Source organism: Cynocephalus volans, chromosome 6 (assembly GCF_027409185.1).
Source record: "Cynocephalus volans isolate mCynVol1 chromosome 6, mCynVol1.pri, whole genome shotgun sequence".
In the NCBI taxonomy this organism is placed as follows: Eukaryota; Metazoa; Chordata; class Mammalia; order Dermoptera; family Cynocephalidae; genus Cynocephalus; species Cynocephalus volans.
Window position 1 is genome coordinate 110603836 of NC_084465.1, and position 18740 is coordinate 110622575.

Below are 18740 nucleotides of genomic sequence, written 5' to 3' on the forward strand. Positions count from 1 at the left end.
AGTAGGTGGAAAGGAAAAATTCATTTCTTCAGCCCAAATAGGTTTTCCTCTGAGTCTTTTCCTGCCCTGGTTGAACTAATTTCTTCTCCTTGTTTGGGGTCGCCAGGACCCCAGTGGTCAGCCCTGGGACACAGTGTGGTAAGAGCATAAATGCTGTGTCAAAATGCCAGCTCTGCCATGCAACAGACATGGGACTTCAACCAATGGCTTCAGCTGGCCACGCCTCCGTTTCCTCATCTTTATAAAAGCTAGATAGTGATAAAGAGATTGGGAGGACTGAGTATCCAGTCAGGTAAAGCACCAAGCTGGGTGCTTCCAAGTACGTTGCATTGTTCCAACCTCACTTGGCAGGTGTTATCCCAATTTAGAGACAAGTACAAGTGAGGCTTGGAGAGTTGCTTTAATTTGCTCAAGGTCCTTTGGCTACCGAACTACAGAGCTGGGACTGGAACCTGCTTCGGTCTGACTTTAAGGCCTGTGTTCTTTTATCACCCCATGGTTACCAACTGCATTTGAGAAGACCTGCTTTTTAAGTCCTTGGAGTGTACAGATGAAAGAGCCAAATACTGCTGACTTTAAACAGAATCAGTTTTTGCGTGGGTGGGGGACAGGTCCTTCCCCTTCTTCACAGAGTTGGCATTTCCTCATGATCCACCAGCGATGTGTGAGATTCCTTCAGGTCATTTGTGAGCGGCATACTATAAACGTTAGGAATTGATCCTATGTGTATCAACAAAAACTTATATAATTAGCCATCAGTCCCACGATTTTATGGATGTTATGCTTAGAATAAGGCTAAGTTAAAAAAAAGAAACAAAAAAAACATATGAAGCTATATAAAGTTGGCTTAGAGAAAAATATTAAGGGGACTCTCATATAGACGCTACATAAAGCATATAGCACAGCAATTAACAATCCAGGATCTGGAGCCAGATTGTCAGCTCTAAGCTCTCACTGTGTGTGTGACCTTAGGTAAGTTACTTCGATTACCTGTGTATCAGTTTTCTCATCTGTAAAATGGGAATAATGATAATAATACCAACCTCATAGAGTTATTGCAAGAATTAAATGAGTCAATATATGGATAAGCTCTTGGAACAGTTAATTATGCCTGTTAAGTTGATGATGGTGGTGGTGGTAATGATGGTGATGATGATGGAGAAGAAATTAGAAGAATCTTGAAGATGATATATACACGATTAACATTTTATAAGCACTTTTAACAACTCTTAAAGAAACAACTAGCATTTCAAATGTAAGAAAACTAGGCAGTTAGAAATCTTGGAGGATGGGCCGAGCCCGTGCCACACTCGGGAGAGTGCAGCGCTGGGAGCGCAGCAACGCTCCCACCATGTGTTCGGATCCTATATAGGAATGGCCGGTGCGCTCACTGGCTGAGTGCCGGTCACAAAAAAGACAAAAAGACAAAAAAAAAAAAAAAAAAGAAATCTTGGAGGAGGAGTTCCAGCCCCAGATCAGAAGTGACATAAGAAGTTTCTTCCTCTTCCCAGGTCTGGATCCTGCCTGCTAGAGGCACCACTCCCCTACTGGACGCCAGAATGGCCTCTGAGCAGTTTCAGCAAATCCCCTTCTCTGACATTGAGCTAATCTTCAGACCTAAACTTCCCTTGATGAATAAACAAGCAAATGTTTAACCAACAGTTGGCAAAGCTATCGAGAGCCTGGCCAGGAACCTCCTCCAGGCAAATCCACTTTGCCTTCCTTCAGGAAGCCTTTTGGTGCCAACTTACTTATCGAGAGAAGAGCTCTCTCCCCAGCTGAGTGGTAGCACTGTGACTGATAGGAGGAGATCATTAATATCTCATCTCCAATAGGGAAAGCATATTGTTTCCCCTTTGCTTTTCTTAAACCCAAAAGGTGCATTTATCGCTGTTTGTACGTTCACTCATTCAATCCAATTATGGCTATCACATCAAAATAAAGCCCAGCCATTGTGCAGGAACCCACACCAACCTGAACACACACACACCCTCCTTTGGCCTCAGTGTGCATTCTTAGGTCATCTTTGGAACTTCCCTTTTTTCAAAACAACACCTACAGAAGTTAGAAAAAGACTAGAAGGAAACCATGTTCACACTGTCATCTCTGAGAGGTAGAATATGATGTTTATTTTCTTCTTTGCATTTTTTTATATGTTCCAAGCCTCCTATGAAGGACATGCATTACTTTTATAATCAGAAAAAAAGGCCATAAATATTGTTTTTAAAAATACATGCATTGGGGAAAAACCAATTAGCTCTCAACAGACCTTTAGACTCTTGGAGGTACAAGCTGATTTGGGGCCTCAAGCTCTGTAAAGAACGTGGGCCACCAAGCCCGGGGATCCCAGGCCCCAGGATTCAGGCCCCTGATGCTGCATTTGGGCTCAGGCTTCTTTTCTCCACACAGGACAGTAATAACAGTGACACATGGAAGGTTTACTACATACCAGGGACCGTCCTAAATGCTTTACATATATTAATTCTACAACCCCATGATGTAAGTGCAAACATTATCATGCCCATTTTCCAGGTGGGGACACTGAGGCACAGTTTGTAGGTGAGGAAACAGACTTGCACCGAGGCAGGGTGGTTCCAGAGTCTGGATTTGTAACCACTGTGCTGTACTGCATGCCTAAGGGTATTTGTCATGGGTTTCCCTCCATCTCCAGGCCACGTGAATTTACAGGTACTGTGCTCCTGCCATCAATCAGACCAGAGTCTGCCTCTCATTGAGGTGGACTACTCTGAAGTGAGGTCAGGACCCTGAGCATTTCTCTGTAGCACTCTTGCTTCGGCCGCCTTGGTCTCTTCATTCGTAGGGCCCTTGCACATGCCATTTCTGTCCCCTGTGAAGCTCTTCCCCACAACTCCTCAGAAGACTGATTCCTTCTTGTCCTCCTCATCAAGCTTAATGCCACCTCCTCAGCAAAGCCTTCCCCACCATCCTCACTAATGAAGTCCCTGTCTCTATTTTCTTCCGTTGCACTCTGATTTTTTTCCTGTATAGTATGTGTCACAATATATAATTACATATTTGTGTTTTGTATTTCTTCATGTCTACTTATTTATTAGAGCAGTATTAGAGCCTTGTGGAATCCGGTGCCTGAATAATAAGGTTTGAATCCCAACCTTGCCACTAAGCAGCTGTGTGGTCTTGGGAAAGTTGCTTAACCACTCTGTGTCTCTTCCTTCATTTGTAAAATGAATCCTCATGGGGTTGTACTGAAGACTAAATGAGAGTATATGTATAAAGTGTGTGGAATAGGGCCAAGAATGTAGTAGGTGCTCAATAAAGGGTAACTGTTCTTATTTGTCTTTTGTCTCTCTCCCTGGAGGAGAGAGAGGGGCAAGGGAGATGTCCATCTTATCCACAACCATGCCCTCAGCACATACACCAGGGTCTGGAATATCAAGGTGCTCTCTAGAGCTGCTGAATGAGTGAATGTCCTGAGCCCACTTGCTCTTTCTGCTATTGCAGATTAGAGGCATGACAGCTAATTTCATCCCAGGTTGGGAGGAGGCACAGCCCACTCTGGGCCTAAGAGAAATGGCCAGCAAGGACCCTGCAGAGCTGTCAGTCTTGGAAACCAGTGAGTTGCATCCTCATGGGCTCATGGCTTAGAAAGATGAGAGAGTTTTGTATTCATGGTGCTTGAACAGAATTAGAAGGATGTCCACGACACTTGTCACCTTCTCTACCACAACCATGGGGTTTCCTAACTAAAATACTTGCAGTAGATGGGGCTTATTGTGGGGACTTTGAAATTTTTCTCAGTGATGAAATATCATTGCTTTTCAAGACATAGAGTCTTCTCCTTAGCCTTGGAGTGCCCTACACAAAAATTCCAAGAGACAGAAGAGGAGAGAAAGAAATTTAAAATTTCTATCTTAATGCAGGAAAATCATTAAACATCTTGATGAACTTTTGTGGAGCATTCACTATGTGCTAAGCGCAATGCTAAGCCCTCTCCATATGCAATCTCATTTAAACCTCACACCGCCTCTATGCAGTAGGTACTGTTATGATCACCATTTTCCACATGAGAAGCTGAAGCACCACATGATTAAGGTTTCCTAAGGTTAGTAGCAGACACAGGACCTGGACTGAGTAGTGTGGCTTCAGAGCCCAAAACCTGGCCCCTGCACCATAGGACTGTAACATGGGAGGCTGTTCATGGAGATGGCTGGTTTCATACATTGTGGGTTTGTATGCCTTGTTCCATGACTTTATTTTGTAAACTAAAATACTGAGGTTGTATTTATGCTAAAGGAGTAATCTGGATTACTGATAACAGAACACTCAACAGGAGAACAGAGGAAGGGGAGATTCCCCCCCCCAGGTCATGTGACTTTGGATGTATCATCATCCTCTCTGGATCTCAATTGTTTTTTTTAATCTGTAGAATTAGTTACTTCAGATGATTCCTAAGATTCCTTCTTGCTCAAACATCCTATAAAACCTACAGAGTTCTTCCTCTGGAAATTATAATGAAACAGGACAGTTCTGAAATAATTCCGCACTCAATGAATATGGCAAGATTGTAGCCAAGGAATCAACTGAATCGAGAAACTTCCTCATCATCTGCCTTTTCTGACATTATTTCCAAAGACCACAGGTGCTTCCTTAGCCGACCTCTTCTCCCACAGGGGAGAGTCAAGACCCCTTCCCACCCTCCGTGTGATTCGCTTTGATACTCAGCTTTGGTTTGAATAGAATCATATCTAGCTGTGACTTTATCCAATATTGTGCAATTGATTCCATGTTTGACCTCAGGTAGCCTGTTCTGAAGAAAGAAGTCCTCTTGAAGTCTGGCACAAAGCCTCTTCCAAAACCAATAATGAGCCCCCTTTTCTTGGTTCTCTCTCATTTCTGGGTATTGTCTTTTTGAGGCAGTAGAAATTCTCAAATCTTTCATTTGAATCCTTTTGTTGGTACCAAAATAGGGACAGCAAAGAATGGCAGAGTAGCTAAAAGCTTGTGTTGGATTCAGCCAGACCTGGCTTCCAGTCTAAGACTTCGAGCTGTGTGACTTTGGGGAAACGACTTAACCTTTCTGAGATTCCGTTCCTTTGTATGTCAAAAGAATATGATACCTGGTTAACTAAGGTCTGTGACTTCCTGATTGCCTAACAGGTGTGGCTGTTACCCTTCCCTTCATTCGGTCAATCAATACGTAATGAGCAGCTGTGTGTTAGCACTCTTCCAGGCACTAGGGGAACAGCAATGAAAAAGGACAAAATCTCTGCCATCTTGCAGCTTATGTCTAGTGAGCAAAAAACAGACAATAAACTAAACAAATACTTTGTCTATTATATTAGAAAGTGAAAAATGCTATGGAGGAAAATAAAGCATGAAAGGAGGTTGAGGGCTGCCGGAGATGGGGGAGGGACGTCATCGTTATGTAAGAAGGGATTGATGGTTGGGTCGGTTCGTTGCTTGCGTGAACAGCGCTTACTAAACACTTTGCAAGGCCCTTTGGAAACATCATCCATCACACTTTTGCAGCTGACTCGAGAGGTTGTCAAGACAGGTGTCTTGAGGCTCCTTGTACAGATGAGGAAACAGGCATTCAGAGTGGTTAAGCCAGCCCCACATCTCACAGTCTGTGAAAGCAGAGGCAGGATCAGTACCTAGATCTGCCTGGATTCTGTTTTGTTGTGGTGCTACCTGTTGACACAGGTGCCCCAGCTAACCAAGTCAACAAGAAACGAAACTTCAGGAGGAGAGCCTCAGTGGTCACCTTCTGTGTGTTGGGCCCGTTGCTGCAAATCTGCACTCCGTCGCTCAGGTGAGAGAGCTACACCACCTTTGTTAATGAACCAACACTTGTGAAAAAACACTTCCCGGTGTTTACTGACTTACCCTGCCGTCGACTTTACCTTTTTCAGTTATGGTGAATGCACAGAGAAGAAAAAAAGCAAATCCTACCCAAACAGCTGAATCCTTTCTCTTGGTGGATACCCAGACTTTAGTCATCTGCTACTGTCTTCCAGTCCAAAACTAAGTCCCCAGTAGCCTCTGTGACTCCTGAAACTCTTCTGAGACCTAGGAAATTGGTTGTGTCTGTTTACTCATAATTAACCAAAGTGTGCATTTGCAGCTTATCAGTTTTTGAATGCAGTAAATACAGCAACCAATCTCCCGACCCCATGAATATTTCATTTTGGAGATGACTGCATAAATATTGTATTTAGATATTACGGTCTGGGACATCACATTAAAATTGCAAGACGATGCTATTATCCCATATAATGGAACATGAAATTAAAAAGCTGGTCCATGGAAAGAAAAATTTTGCTAGTCCCATCACCTGTATTTCTTTCTCTCTCTCTCTCTCTCTCTCTCTCTCTCTCTCTCTCTCTCTCTCTCTCTCTCTCTCTGTATCTGGTTACCATGTTAGTTTTCATATAAATTATTTAAAATTTAAAGTTTTAAGCATGGATAAGTGAATGGGCTGGACATTATTGTATAAGCACCAGCCGTAGTTGAAAGAGAATTTTATCCTCCTAAATTCAGAGGCTTCTTTTAATAGCCCAGGTACAGCCAAGTTGCATTTCATTGGGATAGTATTGTAAGTACAATTACAAACCTTCACCAAGTCCCTCCCCAGCAAAAATGTGGCTTGGCTAATGAGCCTGGATTTTGCAAGGGGAAAGATGTGTTAGAAAGCACACAACCAGGGACATTGAACACCTTAGTTTTCTGGTTGGTTCTGCCCTTGTGTGAGTCCTCTGTGTGTGCTCGAAAAAGCTGTCAACCTTCTCTGGATGGGCTTCCAGGTATTCATATGTAATGTAGCACCTGCCCTACACCCTCTTCCCAGGAATATCAGAGTGACTTACAGAATGTCACAGCTGGAAAGTACCTTGGTATTTGCCTAACCCAGGGCTATTGCAACTGGTGTCCTGCAGGGGTGGATTTGGCCTAGAGATATACTTTATTTAGGCAGATACAGTTTTTTAAAGGAATTTAAGTGCCTTTCAGAACATGCATTGTCTACTTCTCTGCTGATTTCACTACTCCCTGATGTCTTACACTCAGCTTGCTCTACACACTTTGGTTATCTGTCTGACCCCTGTAGGGATTTAACTGCAACCCAGACCTAGCCCAATTTTGTCATTTTACAAAGGGGGAAACTGAGATTCAGGGAGGACTCCTCACTTTTTGAAGTCACCCAGCTGACGGCAGGTAAAGCCAACACTGCCTTGTAGATGAAAAGCACATTTCAGTAGAATTAGGTTCGCTCACCACCAGCATCATTGTCATCACCATTTTATTAAGCCATCATCAATTTTGTGAAGACTGAAATGTATTACATCATTATCTTCAGTGGGTAGCCAGTGTCTAGAGGCAGGTCATCTGTTCATGCAGATGAAAGTGCTGGGGATGGGAGTTTACTAATGAGGTTTAAGGCAGTGGATTTGTGGGAGGCCCAGGAGGAGAGATTCTTCCCAGAATTTAGCATGACCAGCAGGGTCAGACCATCTACAGCTTCTATACACTGAAGTCTCATCATCACTGAAGATTTTGTTGAGCAGCTGCCTTGTACTGCCCTAGGACTTGTAAGGGAGGTGTAAAGGAGAAAGCCGAGGTTGGCTCAGGTAAGAACAGGGTCTACCTGGGAGGAGACAGGTAACTCCAACCTGAAGATAGTGGTCAGGTCTGCCATGGAGGTGCAAAGAGCTCCAGAACAGCAGTGGCTTAGTGGAAGATGTGGCATATATGTGCCACAGCCCTGGCTATCTGCTCTGTCTGAAACCTAAGATCATCCTCACCCATCGTGGTAGCTAGCAATGGAGTTGAAATCATTCAGGCATGTATTAATCAGGACTTTTTCAATTGCAAGTGATAAATCCCATCTCAAAATGCCTAAAGCACATAACCAACCAGTCTAAGGATGGGTCAGGCACAGTGAGATCTAGGATCTCAAAAAGACTCATCAAGAGTTTGACACTGTATCTTTCTGCCTCTCCTCTCTTCTTTCTCTGTTGTCTCTATTATCAGACAGCCTCATGGTGACAAGATGGCTGCCAACAGCTCTGGGCTTATTCTCCCAGCCAAAAAATCCCATAGAAAAGCCCTCCTTCTTAGTAGTTCCAGCAAAAATCCAAGACCTAGTCTCAGACTCAGCTTAAATTGCTGCCCCATCCCTGAACCAGTTATGGCAGCCAGGCAGATGGAATACTCTGACTGGCCCAGCCTGGGTCATGTTCCCACCCCTGGTGCTAGGGGCAAGGTGCCAGCCCAGGTGAACTGAGAGTTGAGAATGAGGGACTGTCCGAAATAAAATCAAAGTGTGGTTCCCAGAAAAATCAGGAATGGATGCTGGGCAGACAAAAACAAGAAATGAAGCACTAATACATGCTACAGTGTTGATGAACGTTGAAAACATGATGCTAAGTGAAAGAAGCCAGACACAAAAGACCATATATTGTATAAGCCCAAGTATACGAAATAGCTAGAATAGGCAAATCCGTAGAGACAGAAAATGGATTAGTGCTTGCCAGGGGCTGAAGGGAAGGGAGAATGGTATGAGGTCTCCTTTGGGGGTGATGAAATGTTTGAAACTAGATAGAGGAGATGGTTGCATATTGTGAATGAACTAATGTCCCTGAATTATATGCTTTAAAAGGGTTAATTTTATGTGGTATGGATTTCACCTCAATTTTAAAAATATGACACCACAAACTGTGTCACCAGCCCAAAGCAATCTCCTGCCTAAGGCCAGCTGGCCTGCGCCCCAAAGGCTTGGCACATTTGGTTTGGCTATTCTCTGTGTCTAGGTCCATTCCCTCTTCTCCACACAACCTTCACGGCCTAACTCGGGCCCTGCCTCCTCCAGGAAGCCATCTCTGACCACCAAGCCCACAGCATCCTGGCTTTTTCAACCTTGCTCTGTTCTTCATTTTTCTGGAAGTTCCTTGAAACTCTTTTAAGTTATGGTGATATGTGCCTGTATGATATCTCCTCAGACTGTGAGTTCCCAGAAGGGCATAGTGGTTTATACAGTTTCCTGTCCTCCTGTCCTCCGCTGTACCCCTATAAGGCTGGAAGTGTGGTAGGTGCTGGGCATGCATTTGCTTGTTGATGGATTGAATGCATCCATTCATTCGGCAGATACTTATTAAGCACTTACTGTGTACCAAGCACATAGTGATGAGCAAAAACAAGAATATCCCCAGTTCCTATGGAACTTGCAGTCTGCTGGAGGAGATAGACATGAATCAAAGAATCACACAAATATATAATGGCAAGCTGTGAGTTCACACGTAAAAATGGGCTAACAAAAGTACTGTCTCTGGGGTTTTCATGAGGGTTAAAATAGATAATCCACATAAAGTCCATGGAATGTTAATGCTTAGTATGTTTTCACCACCATGGTGGTGATGGTGATGGTGATAGTGACAGTGATGATGATAATGGTGATGATGAAGATGATGGTGATGATGGTGGTGGTGGTGATGAAGGTGATGATAATGATGGTGGTGGTTGTGATAGTGATGATAATGGTGATTATAGAGGCAATGATGGTGATGGCGGTGGTGGTGGTGGTAAGGGTGATGATGGTGGTGACGATGATGGTGATAATGGTGATGATGATAATGGTGTTGATGAAGGCGATGCTGGTGATGGTGGTGGTGGTGTTTATGAGGATGACAATGGTGGTGAGGAAGATGGTGACAATGATGATGATGATTGTGAAAGAAATCACAGTGGTGTAAGATTGTATATAAGGACTGAGGGACTAGCTTTTGAATTGCAAGCTGATGGATGCATTGGACTTAACTAGGTGAAGGTGGAGTGGGAGTAACGGGGAGAGCATTCCAGGTATGTAGAGCAGACTTGACCAGAAGGCTATGTATAATGGTGGGCACGTGGAGCAGAGAAGTTGTGGTGACAGCGTGGAGAAGCATTTATACAAGAGAGTTATTTGTAAGGGCTTGAAAAATCCAGATTCCTGAACATGTGTAAGGATCAGCAGGCTGGAGGAGCAGAAAGATACCTGGGTTGGGAGACCTCTAGACTCTATGCTCCCAACTAGATGACTAGCTCCTTAGGAGCAAGGATTATCCTTACTGCTCCTTGACCCCCAACAGTGGCTAGCCTGGCACACAGTAGGTGTGCAACGAATGCTAACTGTGAATGGACTGAAAGTTGGGGCTAGAATGCTTGCTCTAGCTCTGTCCACCCTCCCAACACACCAGCTCTGTGGCCTGAATGGCTTTGGTTTCCACATCTACAAAATGGGAAATGCCAGTTCTGCCCTGCCTGCCTTGCAAAATCCTGAATGAGATGATTACGTCTATACTTACTAGAGTAGGAGTTATTAACCTGGAGTTCATGAGGAGAATTCAGGGGGTCCAGGAACTTTGATGGGAAGGAAATGATATCTTTATTTTCATCAGATTCTAACCAAAATCTGGCTAAATGTAAGTAACAGACCACAGTAGTATTAGCAGTAATACTTTGTCACTGATAAAAATCAGTAATTGACTTTGTCACTGATAAAAATCACGTATTTTCATGTCACATTACAATTGTAGGTACCTCTAAATACCATTTATGCCCACAGCTTCTTCAAAATTACAATAGTTAGTAGATCTGCCAATAATATCTTATTATTTAACGTATTAAAGAAACACATGTATTATACATCTGGTCTTTTAAAAAATATTTTGTAATCCTTTATATAATGTGTGAATCAAGAGGCATATGTATTACTGTATCAGAACTTTGGTGTTCTTTTGTTTGTTTGTTTTTAATATTCTGTAACCCTGTATATTTTGTTGTACATATTTAAGAGCCCTATTCCAAGATAAGGGGCCCCAGGCTGCATTCATCAAACAGCCAAGGCATCCATGGCGTAAAAAGTTTATTTCAAAAGTTCTCTAGAGAGCAAGTAGATGCCTCTAACTATGCTGGGTAAGTTCTGTAAGCTCGCTAAGCTTCAGTGGACTCATGTAAAATGGGGGTAACGATAGTACCTGCTTCACAGGGTTGGGTATAAGGATCAAGTGGGAAACTACACACAGAGCCCTGACTCAGTACCTGGCCCTTAGTAAGTGCTCAATAAATGCTATGACTGCTGTCATTGTATTTGGATGCTGGGTGGAGTTTCCTCTGTCAGGGCATCTTTGGACTGAAGGCTACTTTGTGTTTCCAAGATTTATCCGGAAACAAGGCCTGGACCGGCTCTTCCTGGAGTGTGACGCCCACATGTGGCGCCTGGGAGATCGGCGGATCCCAGAGGGCATTGCCGTGGACGGCGGTTCGGATTGGTTCTTGCTGAACCGGAAGTTTGTGGAATATGTGACCTTCTCTACAGACGATCTGGTGACCAAGATGAAACAATTCTACTCCTTCACCCTGCTTCCTGCTGAGGTAAGTATACAGGAAAAATTCCCCGAGAAAGGGAGGGGCTGGCTCTAGCCTTTGAAGCAGAGCAGATGCTGAATTTTTTGCAAAGTGATGCTGGCGCACCTACATTGTCCTCCAAACATCCAGATAAAGGTGGAGAACTTCATCAGTAACCAGGGACCTTGTTGTCATAGCAGGACCCCGGTCCCCCTCCAGTCTGTATAGAGGCTGTGTAGAGTAGACAGTCACACAGTGCCACCAACAATCCATACAGTGCCTTTGTGCAAAATAGAAAAAGCAATCCTTCCTCAAGACAGTTGGCTCCCATTGGTCGTAAAATCATCACACTATGGTGATTTTTTAGAACAAGACACTCCACTGACATTTTCTAGGAAACTATTTTTAAAAAGCAAAACAAAAAAGCCCACCTCCGATATCTACAATGTTGATGGCACCCCCTGGGGTTATGCGGTGTATAACCTACACAGCTGTATATGCTGACCTTCTCAAGATGCACCCACAACAACTTTTGGCAGATCCTCTGCAGTTACCAATCATGTAATAAGCACCTTTTCTACACCAAGAATTGTGTTTGTCATTTTGAATATTGTTTTGTCATTCCCTGATATAAAATAGTGTTGATTGGTCACACCCCAAAAATCCAAGTGATCCCAGAGACAACCAGCCAGGGCTTCCACTGGGTCTATACTAGCTCCCTGAATTGACAGTTGTGGTGGCCAGATGTTCAGGGTTCGGCATTTCCCATTAGAAGTGTTTGAAAAGCTCCAGGGAGCTATCACCATTTTTCAGACATCAAGGTGGGAAGCCCTGTTGGGTAAAATTGCAGACTCTTCTAAAACAGCCCCAACCCCATCTAGGAATGTGTAGGGATCTGGTTCTGAAGTATCGCCACTGACATGCCAACAGGCTTTTTGTCAGACCTGGGCTTAGGACTTCTAGATTCATCTCCCTGAACTCCAGTTCACTTTCATCCTCATGTCTGACTTCAGAAAACTCCAGAGCCGGTTCCATTTCTATGGAGCCTGTGACAGTCCTCATGAATGGGCCACTGTTCCTTCCCTGGCTGGGCCCCCAGCTCTGGTCTGCATGGGCCGTGTGTTTCTGCAGCCAAACAAGACAGCGCATCTCATTGGATAACTTCCACGTCTTTCACCAGTGTCTGGGGCAGTGCCAAGCTCCGGGGAGGGCTGGCTGCCCATGTCACTCCAGAGGGACGACGAGCTTGTCATCACAGGGCTGGGTTTTACTATTCTGCACACATGTTAAGTAATCAGCTTTTAATCCTATTTCAGGGAAAATCACCTTTTCTCTCAATTCTGATAACCTCCTCATCCATTATCTTGCAGGGAATTTCTGTTTCATTATGAAAGGACACAGGGCAATCAGTAATTGGGTACTTTTCCCCACAGCTTGGTGGAGAATATGTGCCTCTGTGGGACTGTAGGCAATTCAAGCTTAAAATCCAGGTTCACCTGCATGTCATGTAGCATCCCAGAAAGGTCAGCGAGGAGTGGTGGGTGGAGACTCATTTTGCCCACCCACCCATTCAAAAGAGATTGTTGGGAAGTTTGGTTGTTTTCATCAGATGCCCACTGCGTAGCTCCACGGGTGCTCTCTGCCCTCCCCGGCCCCAACACGCACAAACACACGCACTCCAGGGTCTCTGCTGGATCTTCCTTTCTCCCAGACCACCTCCACGGGACAGGTTTAAAAGAAATCTGAAGGCTGTGCCCATAAATGTGTAGCAGGCAGACATGTACCCCTCAACAGCTTCCTTTAGGGAGCAGAGAGTAGGGGAAAATGTGTTTTCCTGGTATCTGGGATTGTTGAAATGGACATCACTCTTCCCTGTCTCTCTCTCTCTCTCTCTGTGGCAATCTCTCAACCACTCCATCCGCCTCTCTCCTCTCTGATCTTTCTTTTTACTCCCAACATTGCCTCTTCCTCAGACTCCTTGGAGACTGTATTAGTCCATTTCTGTTGCTTATAACAAAATACACAGAACTGGGTATTTTATAAAGAAAACAAAATTTATTGCTTACAGTTTTAGAGGCTGGGAAGTCCAAAGTCCAGGGAACACATCTGGTGAGGGTCTTCTTTGGTGATAACAACACAGGGGTCTCACATGTCAGAAAATGGCACAGCAGAGAGAGAGATAGCTCCTTATGTGCTCTCCTTTTAAAGCCCTCAGAACCATGCCCATGACCACCACCATGATTAATCCATTCATTAGGGCATGGTCATCAGAATCTAATCACCTCTTCAAGGCCCCACCTTTCAATTACCATAATAGCATTTCCCACCTTCAACAGTTACAGTGGGGATTAAGCTTCTAATATACCAACTTTGGAGGACACAATTCAATCAATCCACAGCAGAGACATTGGCCAAGAGTTTTAGGATTAGGGAGAAGCAGTGGCATGTGGTTCAGTTCCATGGACAGCAAACAGCCCCTCCCTACCATGTTGTACACTATGCAGGTGGCTAAGACGGGGGCACTGGGCTGTCTTCAGCCCCAGGCTTGACACATCCGTGAATCTGTCCTCCCTCCCTCAGGGATGAAATCCCACAGTATCAGTCTTTGTTATCAAATTATCCCAGACTCGAATCTCTCTGGTTTCAGATCTGGCTATTCGCAAAGCAAGAGCTCTTTTGACCCAAGGTCTTATGGGAAATTGTCCCCGTGTTTTCCTCCTGTCCCCATGTGTTGACATACCCTGAGGGACTTTTCCTCTCTGGTACACACACAGAAGGTGACCCGGGTGATAAGAGATGTCTGGAAATCAGATTCTATATGCCAGGAAAAGACAACTTAGAGAAACACACAGAGCAGTAGACTTCTAAGGAGAATTAAGCCACTCTGGAGAGATCATCCAGATGGACCCTGAGCTGGACCACACTGGCAGCTGACCTGCATCTGTATGCAGCGAGAACTGGTCCTATCCCAGATGAGTCTCCCTGCAGTCAGGTGGTCCCCAGGAAGGACCTCCCATCCCGGCCCATTTGAGGGAGGCTGGGAGAGGTCTCAGGCTGGGCCCTCTCCTCCCTACAGTCCTTCTTTCACACGGTCCTGGAGAATAGCCCCCACTGCGACACCATGGTAGACAACAACCTGCGTATCACCAACTGGAACCGCAAGCTGGGCTGTAAGTGCCAGTACAAGCACATCGTGGATTGGTGCGGATGCTCCCCCAATGACTTCAAGCCGCAGGACTTCCATCGCTTCCAGGTGAAACCCCATGCCCTGCCAGCCCCCCAAAACACGCCTTTCCAGCAGACCTCTGCAGGCATCCACAGCCAGACCCGCAGGTCTTCTTATCCCGCAGTGCCCAGCCCTAGCTGTTGATAATAACAACATCAACAAAAGCCAATGTTTACTGAGCACTTACTCTTTGTCTGTATGGCTCATTAACCCTACAACAACCTTAAAATATACACATTATTATTATTCCATTTTAGAGTTAGAGAAACTGAGGTATAGAAAGGTCAAAAAGCTTACGGTCACATAGCCCAATGTATCTGTTGCCAAAGGCCGTACTCATATTGTTTTCTCTATCCTGCCAATCATTCAGAATCCCCTGCAACATATTTCTGTGCACAAACTTGAGTATAGCTAGGGCAGAGTTTTTCAGCCTCAGCACTCTGACATTGTGGCTGGATCATTCTTTGTTGTGGGGACTGTGCTGTGCATTGTAGGATGTTTAGCAGCATGTGCCCACCAGACACCAGTAGCTCCCCCCATTTGTGACAACCAAAAATGTCTTTAGCCATTGCCAAATGTCCCCTGCAGTAGAGAACTGCTGATCTCCAGTGAGATCCAGGAAGTTGTATTTTTAGTGTATTACACTTTGGGAAATTCTGATGAGCAGCCAGGTTTGGAAACCACTGCACTCTGTGAACTTGAAGACATAACAAGAGGTAGAAATGTTATTACCTTCACAGCTGTCTCTGCACAGTCTAGCAATTTACAGTTCTGGGGAGAGCAGAGACAGGAGGGTGGTAAATGCTCATCTGCTTCCCATGAGCCCTGAGGATACCTCAGCCCCCAGGTCCTATCCCAGATGGCAACTTCCTTCCAGCCTGTGTGAGCACCTTCTCCCGTTCTCCCCCCAGGCCAGCACAGCAGCTGGGAGGGAATGGGGCTCTCTGAGTTTCTTCTCTCTAACCCCCTCCCCACATCCAGGCCCCAGCTGCAAACAGCACCAACAGAAGGCCACGGAATAGTCAAACAAATCACTATGAGGTCACTAGAGCCACCACCTGGAGATGGTGTGCTTCTTCCCCAACCGCTGACACAGAGGGAGGGCGGGGACATCCGGGACAACTGTGCCAGGCTGATAACCCATCCAAGCTGCCCCTGCTCCCTCACTCTGGCACATAACTGAGGTGTCTAGGAGAGGACACAGCACTGCCTGCATAAAGCTTCTAACCTCTTAGCCAGGTCCCTCAGAGCGCGGTCAGCAAACCAGCAGCATCCCCACCACCAAGGACCTTGTTAGAAATTCAGAATCTCAGCCCACTGCAGACCTGCTGAGTCAGAGTGAAATCAGTTAGCAAGGTCCCCAGGAGACTAGGATGCTGTCATATTTGGTCTGCTATGTACCAGATTGTGTGCCATGCCCCCGAGGGCATTGGCTTCACTGAGGTGGATGTCACCTTCGTTGTGCAGGTGAGGAAACTGAGGCACAGAGGGATGAACTGATTTGCCCGTGGCCACACAGCTGGTGAAGTCGTGGTAGACCTGGAGCAGGTGGGGATGGGGGTCCCACTCTGGTGTTTCTAGTTCCAGACTGGGGTTTTTCACCTGCTCCTGCTGCCGTCCTGGCTTTGTGGCTATGCAGGTACAAAATACACAGCAGATTTCATCTTGTCATTTTTATTTCCTCAAGGTTCCCACCTAGCGTCTTTAGCCATCTTAAGCAGTTGCTGCAATGACTGTACTTTTAGGCCTGTTTTTGGTGGCAGATTGAGAGCTACCCAGGGATCTCCCCAAACCCTTGTAAATTTAGGCATGAACTTGGGTGACATTTTAGCTCTCCACTGTCCATGCAAGAAAGATCTGCTGAGCAAAAAGAGGGTTTCAGGGGAAAGTTTGACCTATTCAAAAGAATGAAAATCCCACCTTTGTAGAGGACCCCTCGTTGCAGAGGACCTTCATCATTGAAAGCAAGTGGCCCCACACCTCCACATGGCCGTTCTTGGGACCACTGCTCCTCCTGGGCTGCTCCTGGGTGGCAGCATTTGTATGCCAGCCCCCGCATCCTGGGGATGTTGTGGTCTCTGATAAAGACTGATTAGCATAGACACCGCATCATGTGCTCACAGCTCTTGCCTTCACAGTAAACAGTGATCAAAAATATCCCCAACCTCTAGAATCAAGAAACTGCTACTTGTGAGGAACTTGGAGTTCTTGCTCAAAGAACACCAAGGAAGAGAATGATAAATATAGAAACATGCCCTTTTAAAAGATCCGGCCATGGTCAGAGAACTGCAGGCAAAGAAAGGAGGCTGTTCTGGCACTGAGGCCGGTTTCCTTCCCCCAGAAAATGAAGACTTATAGGTGCCCCTAGGTAGATGGGCACCTGGTTGCTAATTTAAGGGGTAGTGATAATAATAGCAGCTAACAATGTATGCCAAACACTATGCTAATAACCTGTATTATTATACCCATTTTAAGGATGAGGAAGCTGAGGCCCAGAGAGAGATCAGGTAACTTGCCCAAAGACAGTTAGGAAGTAGCAGAGTGAGGATTTGAACACAGTCGGTCTGACTCTTTTCATTCCTACTAAAGGAACCAAGCTGACCCCTCCATCACAGACAGGGGTTCTCAAGGGCCCATGAAGCAGAGAGGTGATGGGATGTTTAGAGTAATACCAAGGGCGTTTATTATCAGGGGCATCCAGTTTGCTCAGTTAGCTCCTAGAGCAGTGCAGTAGAAAGAGCAGATCTGGGTTCAAATCTATATCACTTCCCCCCTCTGAACCCAGTTTTCTCATCTGTAAAATGGGACTAATAATACCTGCCTTGCTGAGTTATTGGGAGAATTAGAGGTAATGACATAAATCGTACATGCTCAGTAGCTATTGTTGCTATTAATCCACTGCAGCAAAAACAGTGCTAGACCCAAATTTAGGTCAATAATAACACTAGACCATAATAAGCTCCTCAAGGGATGGGGCTGTGTTTTATTTGTTTCCACAGCCCTGGACCAGGGTCAGCAAATGGCAGCCCCTGGTCCAAGTCCACTCACTGCCTGCTGTTGTAATTGAAGATGTATTGGTGCTCGGCCATACCCGTTCACTTACTGTTTTGTCTGTGGCTGCTTTCATGCTACAGATGCAGTTGAGTAGTTCAAAGCTATAAATATTTACTATCTGGCCCTGTGCTGAAAATTTTTGTCAATCTCTGCCCAATACCGTAGCATAAAAAACTTGGTACATAACAAGTGTTCAGTGTTTTCTTTCTTTAACCCTCTACTCTGAATCTGAATCCTGGCTCTGCCACTGTCTAGCTGTGTGTCCTTGGATAAATCCCTTTACCTCTCTGGGCCTGTTTCCTTGAGAGCTTGGTTTGTCTCACTGATCCTCAAACATTACATCATAATCATCTGGGAAGTTTTTGTTGTTGTTGTTACATTCCTGAGCCTCACCCCCAGAGATGTTGAGTCAGTAGGTTTCAGAAAGGACTCAGAATCTGAATTTTTGAAAGCTGTCCAGATGATTCTGACATGCAGCAAGCTCTGGTGACCTGCATGCTTCTCAAACCTTAACGAGTAAATGAATCATCTGGAAAGCCATTAAAAATGCAGATTCCTAAGCCCTGCTTTCAGAGATTCTGATGAGTAAAAATAGGGTGTCCTCCCTCGTGAGTCTGCCACGTGGCTGCAATGCCAGGGAGGCGATTCAGAGTGGTGGGGACTGTGGTGAGCTGAGAAGTCCATGCCAGGTCTAACGGGACAGCTGCTGTTCAGCCTTAACCAGTTGTTACCATGTAGGAACGTGGGCCTGGGGGTGCCAGATCTATTGCTGTTTAAATGTAAATCAGGAATTGTTTCCATGAAACACTTTCACTTTTTAAATGTTGCCAGCTAATTCAATTTCAAAACATTCTACTAGCCAACTAAAATACACCTGCAGGCTGTATTTGCCCTAGATTACTAGTCTGTGACCTCCAGCTAAACAATTTCTGACATCCATCCCAGCTAGAAACATCTAGGATTTATTTGATTTCACAGACATTAAATGATGTTTACTAAGTGCCCATCATTGCTTTAAATGCTTTACAGATATTAACTCATTCAATTGTCCTCACACCCTCATTAGAACCCACTTTACAGATGAGGAAACTGAGAACACACA

General features: G+C 45.0%; 1 protein-coding gene across 1 annotated transcript in view; it reads left to right on the top strand.

Moving 5' to 3' along the window:
• The window catches only part of XYLT1 (xylosyltransferase 1), a 318277-nt gene that overhangs the window by 272198 nt on the left and 27339 nt on the right, over positions 1-18740 (top strand). Inside the window, exons 7-8 of the mRNA XM_063099789.1 lie at positions 11169-11385; positions 14435-14611. Coding sequence (XP_062955859.1) covers positions 11169-11385; positions 14435-14611 — 394 coding nt within the window. The remainder of the gene's footprint in view (positions 1-11168; positions 11386-14434; positions 14612-18740) is intronic.